Genomic DNA, 17,653 nt, shown 5'->3' with positions numbered 1-17,653 from the left:
GACTTCTGGAGAATTTTGTCTAGAGTTCAAAACTAAAACAGGAAAAGAAACATTCAGACTTTTCTGACAAAGCTAGCAAAATGGGGAGAAAAGCATGGATGGAGTTAACCTAAGATAAATGTAAGTTAATTCATCCAAAGAAAGTTCAAATAATACTTAACTAAGGGCATAAATGAATAATACGTTACATCTATATTTTATCTCTTTCCATTATGGCCACAATCCTCAAGAAATCTTGAAAGCGTTTGAAAGTTGAAAGAATCTTCCAAGAACTGATCAACACTGATTTCCTGTTTTGGGAGAAATATGCAGGCTTCTGAGTCATCTTGTGATTATTATGATCATATGTTGAGAGGACTTTGGGGATGACAATAAGATCATAACAGCTACCAAGAGAGTGACTTTATTTTTCATCAAATTCCAGATTATTTAAAAAGCACAGAGCCCTTATGACATAAACAAATGTTAGAACAACTAAAAGGTATAATCCCTACTTTACAGGTAGTAATGAGCAAAGCAAGGAAGCCTTAAATCAAAAGATGGTAGATGCAACATAAATTTATTATGTTGTATAACATTTTGCAGGAGGGAAGTGATTCGTCCAAGGTCTCACTGATGGTAAGTGGGGAATAAAGGCTAGGGTTCAGGTTATAGTCACTTTCTCTCCTCTGAGCCATGCTGCCTCTGTACACCACCCAGCTCCTGTGGAAACACGTAGGAGACACAGGCATTTGAGAAATACACAAATTCAAACACGTAATCCGGTGAGTCCATTGCCATGATGTTAATCTATGAAAGCTTAATTGGAAAGCTGGTTCAAGCAGCTGAATGAAATCAGGGGAGATGCTGTTTTTGTTGGCTGCTTAACCGAAGGGCAAAGAAAGAAAGAACTTTCTCCATGCGCCAGCCTCCGGTTCACATCGGGCTCATCTTATATGGGCCACAGGCTAGGTGCGACAAGTGTTTAAAAATACCTATCTCAAATAAAGCAGGAGGATGCAAAGTTGGTTCTATTGAGATGTGTTCATTAATTTAGGATTATTTTCTTCTCTTTGTTTTGGTTCACCTTGACATGGCACACTTTTCAAAGCTTATAAATAATAGGTTGACACAAAGAGGTAAACTCACACCTGTATCTGTGAAGGACAGAGAAATCACAGTAGAGCTGGAGCGTGCATTTGTGTGTAGGTTAGAAAGCTCAGAGAGGGCAAGCATTGGCCCTGAACTGTAAAACCTCCAAAATCAACAGGAGTCGGGAGGTTATAGACGGAGACTGCTCAACTCTGAACCCAACAGCCAAGATCAAGGCCATTTACTGATAACAGGAGACCTTGAACAGTATTTACTAAGGCCTTTTTTTTAAGCACTACAGCTCTCTGAGAACACCGAACCCAAACTGCACTTGCACGTAGCCTTGACCATTTGTGCACTCTACTTCTTACGTTTACGCTGAGGTAGCTCCCTATTCTTAGCTCTATGAACTCTAGGTAAATGGCATTAAAAAATAAATAAACTGAGATACTATAGCCGCACTTTCATGAGAACCCAAACCATTATGTAATGATAGGGAGCATGCTCTTCACAACTTCTAAGGAAGTCAAATCCCACTGAATGACCTGCCCACCGTTTTCTGCAGAGGACCTCCACAGGTTCAGCTGAGGGGCTAAGCTTAGGATGAGAGACAGAGAAGAGGTAACTGGCTCCACTAACTAGAGAGAGAATTTCGAGTTCCAGGGAGCACTGACCTCCAAACAGGGAGCATGTAGCTGGCCTGATGGCCTAAGCCTGGGGTGCAGCATGGAACAAGGTGGCCAAAGAAAAAACCCCTAGGGATGACGGGGAAAGGAGTTTCGAAGACAGAATTGTTGAGCGTTCGACTGAACTTGTTTGTGTTGCTGTACTAGTTCATTCTCCTTTCCCTGCAATCTCCTTTTATCAGCGTCAGCTGCCGAAGCAAGCAGGCCTTGTGTGGGGAGTTTGGTTTTTGCTGAGCTTTGCTTTTTGGGAGGTTTGGGTGGGCAAGGAAACCACCGTCTAATTTGACATCGGTGTCAACGTAGTACAGGACAGGAACCTCACGTGAGGGGCAGTGGGGTGACTGTTCATAAATCCAACTAGTTAAATGGAAGCAAGGAGCTTGGGGCAAGGGGTTCTGACTTCATGGACATGGAATGGAAGTCAGAGCCAATTTCCTCCAGAACCCAGAAGGAAGGGAAACCATAGCTGCTACTGGGAGAAGTACTTTTTTGCCTGTATTTCTCTCTCTTTGGGAAGCGGGTAGTTAACAAATACATATCTTGACACAACTTTTAATTTTCTCACCTTTGGGAGATGTTAAGGTGAAACCGTGTATTTAATTTTATAGATGAAGACATGAGAGCTCTGAGTCACTTTTCCAGGGCCACTCAGGGATTAAACTGAGATCTGGCTCCAGGGCCATGTTGATGCCACCAGGCTACACGAAGGTGACAAGGACCCCTGGAACTGCTGGGAAGCATACTTACCCTGTGCGGGGGGAGGACCTCTGCTGACTTCTGCTCTGAAAAGCTCTTGTCTGTATATTAGTGACTCCCTTTATTGATCTATATATTCAGATCCCACAGGAGATAGGTAGGAGATTTAAAAGGAACAAATGATCTTTGCCCTATTGTCATTTTCATTTTATCTTTCAACATTGGTTCTTCAACAGAGTCAGTCTTCTTGGGTGAATTTGCTCCAGAAAATAGAATGCTTCTGTTCTTTTTTACAGAAATTGTAGGAATTGGAAAGTACATATGATGAAAACGTGGGGAAGAATTCATTATGTGCAAATAAGGGATAAGTAGGCTGCAATTAAATGTGAGAGTTCAATAAATTACTGGAAAAGTAAGAAAGCCAGTTAAATATAAATGGTTACAGGCGAGATCAGATGCTAATCACAAGCAGCTGAAAAATGTGAGTGTTAACAATCACAGCGAGGATTTTGGATTCAGTTTAGAAAGAGGAGGTTAAGGAAGACCTCAGCACAGCTGTTTCTGACAAGGGAGGGTGGCAGAGGTCAGAGCGGGAATTGGAGAATTGGAGGGTGGACACGGAAGCAGCCCAGGGGTCAGCAGAGCACGTCAGGGGCAAACTTGGCTCGGACTCCACCGAAGAGTGAGATACAGGAGACGTGGAGACATGCAAAGTGCAGGAACATGCAGGGAGAAAAGGTGATCTCCCTTTTGTCTCTAATGAAGGAGAGAGTAGGAGGGAAGGAAGGAAGGGAGGGAGGGAGGGAGTGTTATTTTTTAGGAAATAAACACTGAAGCAGATTATGAAGAGTCAATAAGAAAAACAGATACTGTCCTAAGTGAAGACTGATTCACAAAGTGACAACGTGGCACAGATTGTTGAATTTTTTAGTGACAAAAGACCTAAGAGAAGTGGATAATTATGTAATCAAAGTACTCAACAGCACAGAGATAACAAGGGATAATTTCACACTGAATGCTCCTAGTACACAGATGGAAAGAATCATCAGTGGAAATAATGAAATCCAGCGAAAGCTTAAAACAGCGAGGAGCAAAGAAGAGAGTTTTAAAAATGTAGGAGAAGACAAACAGGTCAAGCAGCAGGAGGTTAATGGGAAAAGTACAGTAGTTAGTTGTTAAACTGTGCATATCTCATATAGTTCCCGTTACCTATCAAAGGTAGGTATAGCGTAAGACGTAACTAAGGCACACAGTTTAAATGCCTTGACCAGCTGATAAATGAAGTCAGGGGTCAAAGCCAGGCCTATCTCCAAGCCAACACTTCACCACGATTGCTTTTTTGTGTGTGTGTGTGTTAACGAGCATGAACAGTTTTGGAAGATTTTACTTTAGCACACATTAAATATTTCCTCCTATATGGTTAAAAACGTTATCTCATTTCACAAAATTAATTACAATTTTCAATATACGTAGTGCACATTTTACAAGTTGTCCTCAAAATATGATGGTCTGGTCTGTCCAAATCAGGATCCAGTCCCAGTTACAGCAGCCTAGTTGTATTCCTTACCTCTCCTTTAATCTAGAAGAGTCTTTTCTTTCATGACACCGATCTGTCCTGTAAAATGTTTCATCATCTGGGTTTGTCTGATGACTTCTCTGTGGCAGCTTTTAACTTATTCTTCTACGTACTTTCTTGTAAACTGAAAGTTACACCTGAAGGCTTGACAGATTCAACTTAAATGCTTTAGTTGAGAATACATCCCTGGTGATGTGTAGACACGTAGGCAGTCCACTTGGGGACGCACAGTACCTGGCTGTTCCACCATTAGAGCTGCCAAGTTTGGTCGCTGAATTAGTGTGAAGATGACGTTATTCTTCATATTGTACAATTTTAGCTTCCCTCCTCCTCTGTCGTACAGTTAAGATCTCATCCTTGTCATGAGTGTGATCTTTTTTGATGTTATTTGGGCAAAGCACGTACAAAATTCACTTCCCCATCCATCCCTCATCTAATAATTTTAATACCAACTGAGAATTCTTGTCTGAGTCAGTGATTTCACTGGGGACTGCAAAATGATGATTTTACATTTCTGTTTGTCACCATCTACCTCTACTAGCTGGTATTCTTCTTTAAGTCAGCTTTCCCTTATCAACGAGGGCTACTGGTTTCGAGAAATAATGGTCTTCCTGGAAAGGCAGAATAAAGGCATAAAGTTTTCAAAGTAAGGGGTTGGTTTAATGGCTACCTCCACTGGTGACAAAGTGGTTTTGGTGACTCATTTGATAATCACGAATGACTTATGGATTTTCATGGACCCAGTGAATTTCAGTTAACTACGATCTTGGTAATTGGGCTCAAATGGTGTCAAATTAGGCCGGTGAGAACTACATCAACCTGGCTTTTGTGCCCTTTTGACATGACCCCATTGGTCTTTGAAAGCTTCTTTACTTTTAGTCCCCAGATAACCTGGGCTCACCTTGTGTTTCCCTTTCCCTAACCTGGAGTCAACCGTTTCTTCAAAGGGCTCTGGCTATTTTCAGTTGGGAATGATATGAGAGACCAAAATTTGGGCTAGAAATGGTAAGCAGTGCCCCCCTCCACCCCTCAGCTACACTGGAATCCCATGGCAAATCTTTTCTAACAGCTTTATACTTACCGTAAATTTTTTCACATCATTATTTTACTAGACATTTTTTCCACAGACTGAATAGTGTCCTATGAAGGAACCATAATTTTTGTTGAATAGGTCTGTGCCGTTAGATTCTAACATAATTTTTTTTTAAAGGCTATTAAGCATTAGGCCCAGGAAAATTGTATTGGCCTGCAAAATTTTCACCTGTCTTTAACCTGTTGCTTAATGCTATCCTTATTCCACAGATATTATTAGACAAAAATGTTTTTAATAAGAATTCTCAAATTCTCTTACCAGTAGACAGTCCCAGAAAAGCAATCCAAAAGGAAGAGAATAAACAACACGTTATATTTTCTCTGGATTTACTTGTTGGTTTCCGTTTGGGGCATCATTTGTCCATCTTTACTTCCGTGCTAACATCTGTAGGCATGTTATGTTGGTCAGTGCTTAATTTTGTGGAAAAGAATCAGAATTAAGAACTGAAGGACGGTGTTCTGATCTCCTGGTTCTGGAGATGAGAAAATTGGGACTCACAGAGTTGGTGGTGGAGGCGTGATGAGGAATTCGGGACGTCCACCTCTATGCCAATTCTCTCCATTTCCATTTACAATTCTGCTACTCGTGTCTCTGCCAGCGGCCCTGAGGATTGCAAACGTGCACGCACAGGTTTGTAAGAGGGAAAGGCAAAGGTCAAAACAGAATTTACCGTGGTGAGAGCTGGTGACTGCAGATAAAACAGAAGGAAGAACTGAAATCAGAGTCATCAGAATTTAGCTATAGAAAACAGGAGGGGATATGGCGTGGGTAGAAAAAACAAAACAAAAAAACCCCCCAAAAACCAAAAAGAAAAACCAACACAGGAAAAGAGTTAAGAAGTCAGTTTATGGCAGTGCATTACATACAGAGAATGTCTTATCAAGAGTTGAGACCTTAGTGGGGCATTTTAAATGCTTTCCAGGGAGAACGGTCAGTGGGTGAGACACCAGTGATGGACATCTGGGCCATGTGTAACGGGCAATATTGCACTGAAAAACCCAAGGCCCAATACATTGACAATAGCAATATTTTTACGATTCAACCTTGTTACATTTCTAAAGATGCTAATTATATTTAGCCAAGTATTCCTTATCTATACTGCAAAAGGTCAGAAAAAAGCAGTGCTAAATGATATTGATGTTGGCGTAATTCCTAGTTTTTAACAACGAACTTTCATCCTCTATTTTATTAAAATATCAAATCACTATGTTGTACACCTGAAACTAATATAATATTTTAAGGCAACTATACATCAGTAAATAAACCAACAGCCCAACCAGCTGAGGGAGAGATAATGATGAGATTCTTTTACAGGGCCCGCACGCCGTCTGCTGGAGGAATAAGTAGCCAACATCTCGCACACGGATGTCCTAATGTTACCTTCTCAAAGGCAACTAAAGGGTTTTGTTTTACTATCAGCAACACCTTGATCTTTGTAAAGGTTAACAGGGCCTTTGGCCTTAGACATTTATTGCCAGATGATGACATATGAAAAATTTTTTTTCTTCACTCGACCCCATGTGGGTCCTCTCCATACATATGTATTGGTGGGAAGAAATGCAGTTCTTTCTCCTCTGACATCCTGGGCTGTTAATTTTAAGATTGGAGTCACCTCGTGAAAGAAGTTAAATTGTAATCAACAACAGCATTTTTGATATCGTTAAATGCTGCCAGGCAATGATACCTGCTGTAGCAAATGTTGTCTCTCTGCCCCCACTCCCCCATGTTTTAATACATTAAATTTTTGAAGGGATGCATTAAGAACTTTTCAGAGTTCTAAGTTTATTAATCTTTTTGGCTTTCTTTCAAGATATTCTGGCTTATAGTTGTATAAGAATACTAGATTCTTGCACTAGATCAATGCAAAAAAGAATTTGATATTTCTATCTCCACTTTAAAATAAAGACATAATATTCTTTTAGAAAGTGTCAGACCCTTTCAAATAGTTTGCTTTTTCTGTTACATCAGTCTTGACGTAATAAAATTGCTAGGAAGACGGCAAACACACTGAGGAAAAATATAACAAAACATTGAAGTGCATTAGAGTACTCCACGCAAGAGTTAAATGCAACCAAAATTACCAAATCATCATAAATTAACATCTCACCTGAGGATGTCTCTGGTGGTGAAACTAAGAGTTACCATATTAGCTGAATATCCTTTAGAGTATTACTTCATATGCTGAAAATTAAAGTGCTGAATACTCACACTTTTGCATACACTTAAATGCGATTATTTAGGTAAAATCTTAGCCTCAATTGGACAACCATCCATTTAAAAGTGGAGTTAGGGGACCTACTTGTAGGTATAAAACAAAAACTTGTCGTAAAATATAAAAGCCTCTAGAAAGGCAAACATCTCTTACAATTTTATTTTCATTAATAGATTAAGGGAGATCCTCTTATCTTAAAAAATAATTTAGAGGAAGAAAAAATACAGTTTGTGAATCGCCCCGTGGTCCTTTGCACCTGGGGAGATGAGAGCAGATGAACTGTGTGCCACGCACTCACCGAGGCACAGGTGTGACTTGGAATCAAATCTAGCCTTCTTTTCATTACATCTAAAACCAAAGGTTTAAGATGCCTATGGATACCATTCCTTCTTAAAAGTCATTTCTTATTTCCAGGACTGCACATAGAGAACCTACTTCACTTATCATTATAAGCTTTAGTGCCGTTTCTCATGTCAAATATAAATACTTAAGATTTTGTACTTATGTTAAAAAAGAGAAACATGCAAATTAAATAAGTACTGGTTGAGTATTTTAACCTACATAAAAGTGTGCTGCTGTTCAGGAATATCAAAATTAAGAGAATTTTATAACATCATTCTTCCTGAGAAATAATTTCAAGAAGAACATTGAAACTCATACGTGTTTGCAGAGATCATCCTTTTCTGTTTATAAAGGTTATTTGGAAATCTGTAACTCCAGGTCATTTCTGCCTTCTTTGCTTGCGTGGAAGATTGGGTAATGGGGTTAACTTGGAGAACAAGAACAATATATAATGACTCGTGAGTTTTCTTTATAAGTTCAGCCAAAGTGAGAGCGTAGCCAAAGTCAACAGCTCCACAAACTAGTTTGATTTCAAAGGCACGATGTGTGGTTACGGCCTTTAGCGTCATCTGAGTTTCTGCAGCTTTTCAGTTAGCAAGAGTGTTGCCATATATTTTACCACACTCCCAACCTATTGTGATTAAATGTCATTAAATCAACTTTCACATTTTGGGGTATCAGTATTAAAGTAACAAATGAGGATGGGGTATTACATTCAAAAATAAAATATCAAGGGCTAAACATTTTAAATAAATTATGTGATATTCATAAATTAAATAGCTATTATAAGACTAGCAATATTTTAACTCTGACATGAAGATCGAATCTATAAGAACAGCTGTACTTAGAGTAAGCAAATAGAACAGAGCCCACTGAGATTGGGATTGACATATATACACAAATATATATGAAATGGATAACTAATAAGAACCTGCTGTATAAAAAAATAAATAGAATAAAATTCAAAAAAAAAAAAATTGGTGGTGTGGCCACAAGGCCATCTTTGCTCCTTTGACTTGCCCCGAGTAACAGCCAGCAGTGGCCTCCCATGGTCCCATGTTATTTTTTTCTAGGAAAAACTCACCTTCAAGAACATTTAAGAGGATTGTTTATATTTATATTCTCCTTCCTGAAAAAGTTGCAAAACGTCTTTAACCTTAGTCAATTTCATTTTAAGGGGGGTTATTTTCTCCATTCCTTTGTAACTCGGAATGCCAAAGTGTAAGTCCTTTCATTGCTAATTATTAAAATATAAATATGAATTGATTAAAAATATCGTGGTGATAGTGGACATCTTTCTAGTATATGTCATTAAAAAATGCTGGCTTTTGGGTTGAAACACATTTTATCGTATTAAAGAAGTAACCATCAAAAAAAAAAAAAAAGAAAAGAACTGTGCCCTCTGAGGGGTTTCTACCAGGTCTTTATAGAGCGTTGTTCTTCCTTATCTCTAAACTAGAATCCCAGCCCCTGCTACTGGCTTTCAGACAATCCCAGGCATCTCACCTCCGCAGGCTTCTCAGGAGCACATTCTTCAGCCCTCTCCGCCCCAATCCTACCTGGGGAAACGGCCGCACCACCCGCTCACAGATACAGATGCTCCCACCCTTGGGATGAGTCGAGGCCACCACTTCTAGATCACTTTTCTCCTCCTCCTTCCTTTAAACCCAAACAAAATATACAGATGTTTTCTGTCACCAGTATCGACTCTATTGGCGCTATTCGGAATCTCCTTTTTAAAACATGAATGCATATATTCTTCCAACGTTCAGAAGGTCCCAATCTTAATTCACTGATTTGGTACTTATGGACCACTTACTGAGTGACTCCTATGTCCAGGTTATTGTTTTAGGCTCTAAGGACACAGCAGTAGGTTAAAAACAACCCCTGCTCTCACAGACTCACATTCTGAGAATCTGGGGTGATAAAGTTAATTCGTTTAGGGAGACCCATGTAATAATGGAGGCCGTCCTAAGGGCTTGCCCATGCCACAGATCTAAACCTCAACCAGCTTGATTTCTGGGAAACACCTGACAAGGAATCTTAACACCCACCAATCACAATCCTCCAATTCAGCTTTAGTGAGCTCACCTCACCCTAGAAAATGGGCCCTGCCAGCCTCGTAAGGAAACCCCCCGCCTCCTAGTTAGTCAGGCCCTGTTTCCAGTTGCCTCTTCTGAGCTCTGTGAACTCACTCTTGACCCCAAACCTCCCTCACTGCTTGTGGGGCTCTGTACTCCCCAATCCATGGATTGTTTTCTCTTGGACAAAGGACATCAAACTCATCACCAAATCGTTTTAGTTTTATAATTGTCAGGGGGAACAGGAAAGAGCGCCCGAATGTTAGGAAGTAGGGATAAAATCAAATAAATGGACAAGGAAATGTTGGTATTGCGAATGCTATAGTAAACAGGGTAGTGGGACTGAGAGTTGTGGACAAGGGAGGATTTTAGACCAAAGCATGAGTGGGGCTGGGGAGTGGGGGGCTCTCCGGAGAAATCACATCCAGGCTGGGGTCAGGGTGACACTGACCGCAAGTGACATGCTGCCCGCCAGATACAGGAGTCTGCTCTGAGTGAGCCCTCAATAAACGCTGAACCCCAGCACCGATCCCCAACATATGCATGTTTATCACAAATGAATCACACACATGCTTCGTGTTAAAGAATGGAAAGTCAGATTAGTTTGAATAGCCATCGAACACCTTTGTACACACTGTTTCAAACAGTAACATTTGGGACCTCCCTGGTGGCACAGTGGTTAAGACTCCGCCTGTCAATGCAGGGGACACGGGTTCGAGCTCTGGTCCGGGAAGATCCCGCATGCCGTGGAGCAACTAAGCCCGTGCGCCACAACTAGTGAGCCTGCGCTCTAGAGCCCGTGAGCCACAGCTACTGAGCCCACGTGTCACAACTACTGAAGCCGGCGCGCCTAGAGCCCATGCTCCGCAACAAGAGAAGCCACCGCAATGAGAAGCCGACGTGCTGCAACGAAGAGTAGCCCCCGCTCGCTGCAACTAGAGAAAGCCCGCATGCGGCAAAGACCCAACACAGCCAAAAATAAATAAGTAAATAAACACCCCCCCCCAAAACAGTAACATTTACTCCCATTACAAACATTTATAATAGGTTTTCAAGGGAAAAAAAACACCCCACCTCTCAGCCTTGGTGTTATTATCATGTATTTATAACATGCATATATGAAACTTTCATTTGCATATAAGTTCACTACATTAATAAGAGTGACCTCTTCAGCTCAGGGAACGTTAAATCTGACATTGATTTGTAGGAAGGATGAACATTTCTTTCTCGAAGATGTTACTTCGTCCTATGCCCTCCTGTGCTCAAAAGCCCAGACCCAGTTAAAAATCCCAGGCTGGGGGCAGGACCGCCCACTTGTATCAGCTATGTCCGTGCTTTCACTGCCAAGCCTACTGATGTTCTGAGTATTTGTAGTATTTATTGTTGCTACTTCCTAGTCAACATAGATTCTGACAGAAAACTAAAACTTATACTATCTACCATTCTTGATCCTACGATTAAAAATGATAAAATCTGTTGACAACAGAAGAAACAAGCCTTTCCCACAGGGACAAAAATGAAAAACAAAGCGGGAAAAATGTTAACTACAGAAACTACCACGTCGGACCTTTTATAATTAACAATGTTCTAAAAAGGACACTGAAAGGTGCCCCATGCAGACAAGGAAAATACAAACCAAAAAGCAGACACAGAGGCATAAAATCAAAGGACATCCACTCCTTTTAAGCACTCTTCTATCCCCAGGGTTAGACAAGGAAAGTCACTGTTGTACATACGTCTGTGTTGACACCTACACGAATAAACAGCAGCGCTAAGAGAGTTTACATTCAAGAGAGTAAAGGGCAGGAGAGAATTTTCGGAGGAGAAAAGGCAGCTGCCTTTAATCTCATGGACCTCTTTTATTGGTGCCTAATTAACACATATAACTTCATTCAAAAGGAGTGCCAACTAAACCTGTCGCTCGCCACCTGGCTCGACAAGGATGAAGTCGGTAGCCAGCGCAGCCGCTGACCTTCAACGTCCCCTGAAAGGAGCGTGGGGTGGAGATCAGGAGCGAGGCATCTGTGCTCTGGGAAAAACTGGCAGAACAGGCCTTCAGATAGTTAGATATTTTCAAGAGAAGATTTTATGAACTCAAATTCTTGCATCTCCTCGTATCTAGAAGAGCACTAAAATCACAAACGGTGACATCTGCTCCACGTGTGTGCCTGACTGCACGTCCGCCCTTCACTAGGATCCTATAGAGCACTGACCTTCCCCCATCTCCTTGGAGCAGGTCCTCAGAGCTATCCGAGACGCTGTCTCCAGGGCTACAGTTCTCATTTTGCCCCAAATAAAACTTAACTCATAACTCCCATGTTGTGCTTTTTTTTTTTTTCAGTGGACAGGAGCCAATTGAAAAACTATTGTATTGCTGATTGTATGACGTCTCTAAGTCCATGCTAATAAGTTGGTAATTATTTCCAAAGAAAGCAAGAAATGTTGTGATATACTCAATAGAATGGAATTATTTCCACCTTTCCTACTGTAGATTTCCTCTGAGCAGCCCAAGAAGCCATCTGAGATCACCTAGTCAGGACTCAGGAAGTTGTAAGGTTGCAGCTCCCCAGAATGATTCTGAAAGTCTCTTGCTTCATAGTGTGAAAAAAAAAAAAATTCAAATGAATAAATTTTAAACGTCTTGCTGAATTTATTGAACAATTCACGAATGGGCAGCAGCCAATCTAGCAAATAGAAACGAGCTCCCAGTAGCTGGTCAAGCTGAGACTTTTTTAGGCAGAAGAGGGTGGGAACAGGAAGATACACTGGCAGAAAAGCAGGGTGGTTACGGCAAAGGTCACTTTCCTTTAGGGGGTGGCAAGGGTTTATCAGACAGATGACCTAATTAGTGCTGATCAGATTGTCGATTGACTGGCTTAAGATTCCACTTCCGGGAGAGCCCACGCTGTAATTAAGTCTAAGTCAGGGCTTGGTGACGTGGGCCTTGGCATTTAGGGGCCCCGTTTTGGGCTACAGTCTTGTTTTTAACAATATAGAAACATTTATCTAAAAGAAAATAAATCATCAAGTTCAAACTTTCTAAAAAAAGCTCCCCGTCCTCCTATTTTTTCAGAGACTTAGGTCATAGCTCCAAATTCTAAAGAGGCCAAATTGTTAAGTATTAAGCTAAGTAGACTACAGCTAGGTGTTAGTTCTGGGCCACATGAGTGATTTATATGTGCCGTACAAACACCACGCACACTGTTATACATATGCAATGGGGCTCCTTTTACAAAACATTTACTCGGAATTAAAAGATACTTTAAAATTAGATAGAGGATTATAGAAAGTGTTTCTTAGCCTTTATGACAACACTGGACACATATGTATTTGTGTGCATCGCTGATGAGGGACAAAAACTCTTAAGTGGAGAACATGAGGCACCGTATCAACAACACATGTCGTGACAAGGTTTTCAAGAGATCCAGTGTGGCCAAAGTGAAGAAAAATCTGCACCTTTATTTTGGTGGAATAAAAACAGAATCAGTAATGGGAAACAGATAACATCGCTACAGCTCAGATCCTTCTGCCCATCAAAAAGACGTACCACGGGAAATGTTACCCTTACAATGCTCCACTAGGCCACTCAAAAAAAGCTGCAAATCAAAGGGAATTCTGAAAAGGATTTTCAATCACTTTCAGTGAAAACATTCTTTATTGGTGCGTGAAAACGTCCTTACACACGTCATGCAAAACAATTGACGTCACACAATCTCTTCTGAGAGGATTATAAATTTTAAAAGTTACAGCGACTGCAACAGTACAAAGAATTCAGGAAAACTCTAAACGAAGCAAAACACTTTGTAGAACACACGAAAGTACTGTTCACCCCTCTGGATGTTTGATCCTCCCTCCCGGTGGGAATCTATCTTGGAACCATTATATACAGAAATGGCAGTCGTTTTTGTATGTGCGTCTACAGGCACGCCATCTAACGGACTAAAAAGGAACTACAAGAATAACGTTTCAAATAATTTTACAGGGTTTGGTTAATTGTTTTCTCCATTTTGTTAATCCAAAACAGGGCAATGCCCTTCTATTTAAGATATTAACTTGTTTCAATAGATTCTTTCTGCAGGAATACGGCTTTGCCCCTTGAAAATGCAGTTTATCCCTGGTAACCTTTCTGAACAGAGGCTGACTTTTTGAACGGTCATTTCTATATTCTCCAGGTTATTTTCAATTAGCGGAAAGGAACAGAGCTTCCCATTCTGAGAAGACTCAGGACTACGATTCTTACTCTGGATTACGACACCGAGAACAAGCTTTCTCTGCGGGGCTGAGACCAACACTTCCGCGGTAGCCGCCCCTCACACGGGTAAGTTCAGCTCCTGGAAGCGAGGGCAGCCCCGGAGAAAGGTCACGTCCAAAGCTCCTCCTGGCACATTCCAGTCAGGCGGCAGCGAGGAGGCACAGTGGGCTTTGCCAGACACCCTGCAGCGAGCGCTGCTGTAACAAAGACCTACAATGCAGAGGTGGCCTTGCGCCCGGGCAGCGGGAGGAGACAGCCGAGGCCGCCTTGAGCCCTGCGGACGGCAGCCAGCCCGGGCTCCGAGAAGGCAAGGGGCGCTCGTGGCTGCTGGGAGGACACGCCTACTAGCGACAAGGACCTGAAAGGCGCGGCCAGTGAGGGCTCAGGGGGGAATGCGGAACGTGCTGCGGGAAGCGGAAGGTAAAGAGATGCCAGCGACACAGCGGCAGGAGGCTTGGCCGCAGTGCCGCCGCGGGGACAGCCAGAGGCGTGAGGGAGAGACTCGGGACACCGAGCTGAAAAGACTTCCAAGCAAGGCGGGGAAGGCGCAGCCTGCTTTCTCCCTACTGATTATGGTAAAACGTGAGAGGAAGCAGATCAATTGAGGGAAGGACTGTTAAAAAAGAAGGAAACGGGACTTGATGACTTGGAAATTCTTAGTTTACCCGAACGGCAAAGACATTAAGAGATTCACTGTCAGGAAAGACGGCTCTAAGGAAAGAGATGAGATTGTGGCCTATAACTTTTTGCTAATACCTGAGAAAGATAAAAAAAAAAAGGTCACATCAAAGGCTCTTTAAAGAGATTAAGAGTGTGACTCACAGAGCCCCTCAGCCATCTCAGAAAAGGCCAGAAAGAGAGCTGGATTATCTAGGAAAGCTCTGGGGAGGAGCCTCTGGTCTAATGCAGCAACTTCTGTAACAGGCACAGAAGACCCACAGACACTGCGTCTTAAACTAAAAGGGACAGAGACAGCATGAAACGAAAAGAGATGGCTGGACCTCCCACGATTCCACAGGCAAGAAACAAGCTGACCAAAGTACTCAGCTGCAGACACCTGCTACCTTTCATGTATAAGGAAAGACCCTGAGGGAAAGCCACACGTCTGTGGGATGCTGCTGGGAGCCACAGAAGATATTCGCAGGCCCCGAAACCTAACGGACTGTGCCTGGCTGAACTTCTAAATCGCTTGGCACTGCTGCCTCCTTCTTCCCTTCCAGTCTCTATTTTTTTGAACAGGAAGGTTTGTAACGATTATTCTATGCCTGTCTAACCCTTATATTTGGGAGCAGATACCTGGGTCTCTAGGTTCACAGATGGAGAGAAACTGTGTCCCAGGACGCACACCCAGATGCTCACTCATACTTCAGATGAGGAGATTATCCCGGATTATCTGTGTGAACCTAATGTAAGCACTAGGGTGCTTGTAAGAAGACAGCAGGAGAATCAAAGTCGGAAGTAAATGATGTCAGGACAGAAGCGGAGACGTGGAGGGATACGGCCGCAAGGGAAGGGATGCCACCCGCCTCTACAAGTTGGATGAGGCGACGAAGAGACCACCCCTGGTGCCTGCAGAAGGGACCTGTGACAGGTCACCTTACACGACAAAAGGGATTTCAAGGATTCGGTTAAGGTTTCTGTGGACCTTGTGATGGGAGGTCATCCTGGAGTATCTGGCAGACCCATCTAATCACATGAGTCCTCAGAAGCAGAGACTCTTTCCCGGCTGTCCTCAAAGAGATGTGATGACCCTGGAGCCAGAGACATACAGTATTGCTGGTCGTGAAGATGGAAAAGGGCCACAGGCCCAGGAATGCAGGTGGCCTCTCCAAGCTGGAAAGGCAAGGAAACATTTCTCCCCTAGAGCCTCCCCAGAGGAATGCTGCCCTGTGGACACCCGACTTTAGCCCAGTGAGACCCACGTGAGACATCTCACCTATAGAAGAAACCTAGGCTATTTTAAGCCACTAAATTTGTAGTAATTTGTTACAGCAGCAATAAAAGACTACAATAAAAGACTAACCAGGAGGGGTGACCAAAGATGACATGGTGTCTGGGAAGAAGGAAAAGCTTTTCTCTCATCCTGCTGTAGCCTCCGTCACACAGGAAATACGTGGCGTCAGCAGAAACGCAGACATTTACGCTGGTAACTCTTCAGATCCAGTCTGGCTGACAGAATTTACATTCCTGTATTTCTACACTCATTTTGTCTTGCAATAGACTACATTCTGGGTCGAACACTTAGAACAGTGTTTAGTATATGTAATGGGTCCTCTAGAACAACGTGCTGAATGAATAAGTGAATGTGGTCACGACAGGCTCTGCGAGGGACTGGAGTTACTCTAAAGTGCTGGTGGACACATCTCCTCAGGAACTGCTGACCTTTGTCTTTGTTTCTAGTTTAGGACGGTCAGAGTCCTATAAAATACAAGGCTAAACTGTATTTTCTGACATGAGTAAACAGCTAAATCAGCAAGGAAAAAGGATGTGTAAAATCTTAATAGGAGAAATAATTATCGTATGATCAAAGTATTTCAAAATCAGATACAGATACTTTTCGGTACACATTACAGAAAAATTTTCAAAGTATTTGATCAGAAGATTTCTTAATGGCCGTTGATCAATGCAGCATCGAGAAACTTTAGTGCAGATTTTACCAAATGCATTTATCAAAATGGGGTTTTGTTCATTTTCTCTGGAAACAAATGTTGTTGCATTAACTCTGATCATGTATCAAATTGGTTTGCCTGAATATTTAAAAGCTATCAACAGAAGCCAGCCCTTGCAACTAAAACCTCAAACATACTTCTCAAGATCTATTCCTACTCCAAATTTGTCTAGACTAAAGCTGGAAGACAGAATAAGAATAAAACCAAAATTTATCTGTATAAATAATAAAAATAACTTTTTACGCTCTAAGTGTTTTCCTCACTAACATGGCACATTACCGTTCCTACATGCTACTGCATGGGTAGGAGCAACATCATTTTAGTTGCTGGAGTATCACAGTGTTAAGAATATCTGCTTCTTGTAGTGTCAGGCTTTCATCTGTTAGCTCTTTGTTTGGAAATGAAGTCACGAGAATAAAGTCAAGAGCTGCAAATTCAGGACGGGACTGTACAATAAAGTCCCGAACATCCAGGATCCTGAAGAAATAAGATAAAAATGATTTGTGATACAAAAGTTTTATTGTCAGTTAAGCTTTTAGCTAAAACTAGATAATAAAAAAAATCACACAATTCTTCTCCTTACTTAAATGTGTTGTAACCTTCTTTAATTTAATTTCAATGGATGGATTTACCTTGGCTTTACGGTAAAATGTGAGCATTAACTTTGGAGCGCACCTGACATTTACTCTCACTGTAAACAGACACAATCCTTAGGTGAGTTATGCATCAGAGAAATGTCAACAATGTTATTACACTACAGGGCCTATTTTTTCAGAGTATAAAATATCTTAGCAGCACATGACCCAGAAAAAGGTACCTCAGATGAGCCTGTGTCAGTGTGAGTCTATAACTATGAAAAGTGTAAGTACTCTCACATATATACAGTAGCTCAACTAAGATCATAAATGTATCTCTTAGTGGGATACAATGAACAAATGTGTTATTAGCACAACAAATGTACAATGAATGTTAAAA

At 41.7% G+C, this 17,653-nt stretch overlaps 1 protein-coding gene across 3 annotated transcripts in view; it reads right to left on the bottom strand.

The window, feature by feature from the left end:
• Positions 1 to 401: 401 nt before the first annotated feature.
• The window catches only part of UBXN2B (UBX domain protein 2B), a 42,845-nt gene continuing 25,593 nt past the window's right edge, over positions 402 to 17,653 (bottom strand). Inside the window, exons 8-9 of one of the 3 annotated variants that reach the window (XR_009522581.1) lie at positions 16,033 to 17,155; positions 402 to 702 (exon numbers count right to left, since the gene is read on the bottom strand). Coding sequence is in view for 2 of the 3 variants with exons in the window: in XM_060035405.1 (XP_059891388.1) it covers positions 16,993 to 17,155 (163 nt within the window). In the remaining variant the exon portion in view is untranslated. Of the gene's footprint in view, positions 703 to 12,218; positions 17,156 to 17,653 lie in introns of those variants that run through there. The other 2 variants (XM_060035405.1, XM_060035404.1) reach the window with 2 other exon arrangements.

The sequence above is a fragment of the Delphinus delphis genome, chromosome 17 (assembly GCF_949987515.2).
Source record: "Delphinus delphis chromosome 17, mDelDel1.2, whole genome shotgun sequence".
Lineage (NCBI taxonomy): Eukaryota > Metazoa > Chordata > Mammalia > Artiodactyla > Delphinidae > Delphinus > Delphinus delphis.
The sequence above is the reverse complement of the archived record's forward strand: the minus strand, read 5'-3'. Positions and strand labels throughout refer to the sequence as shown.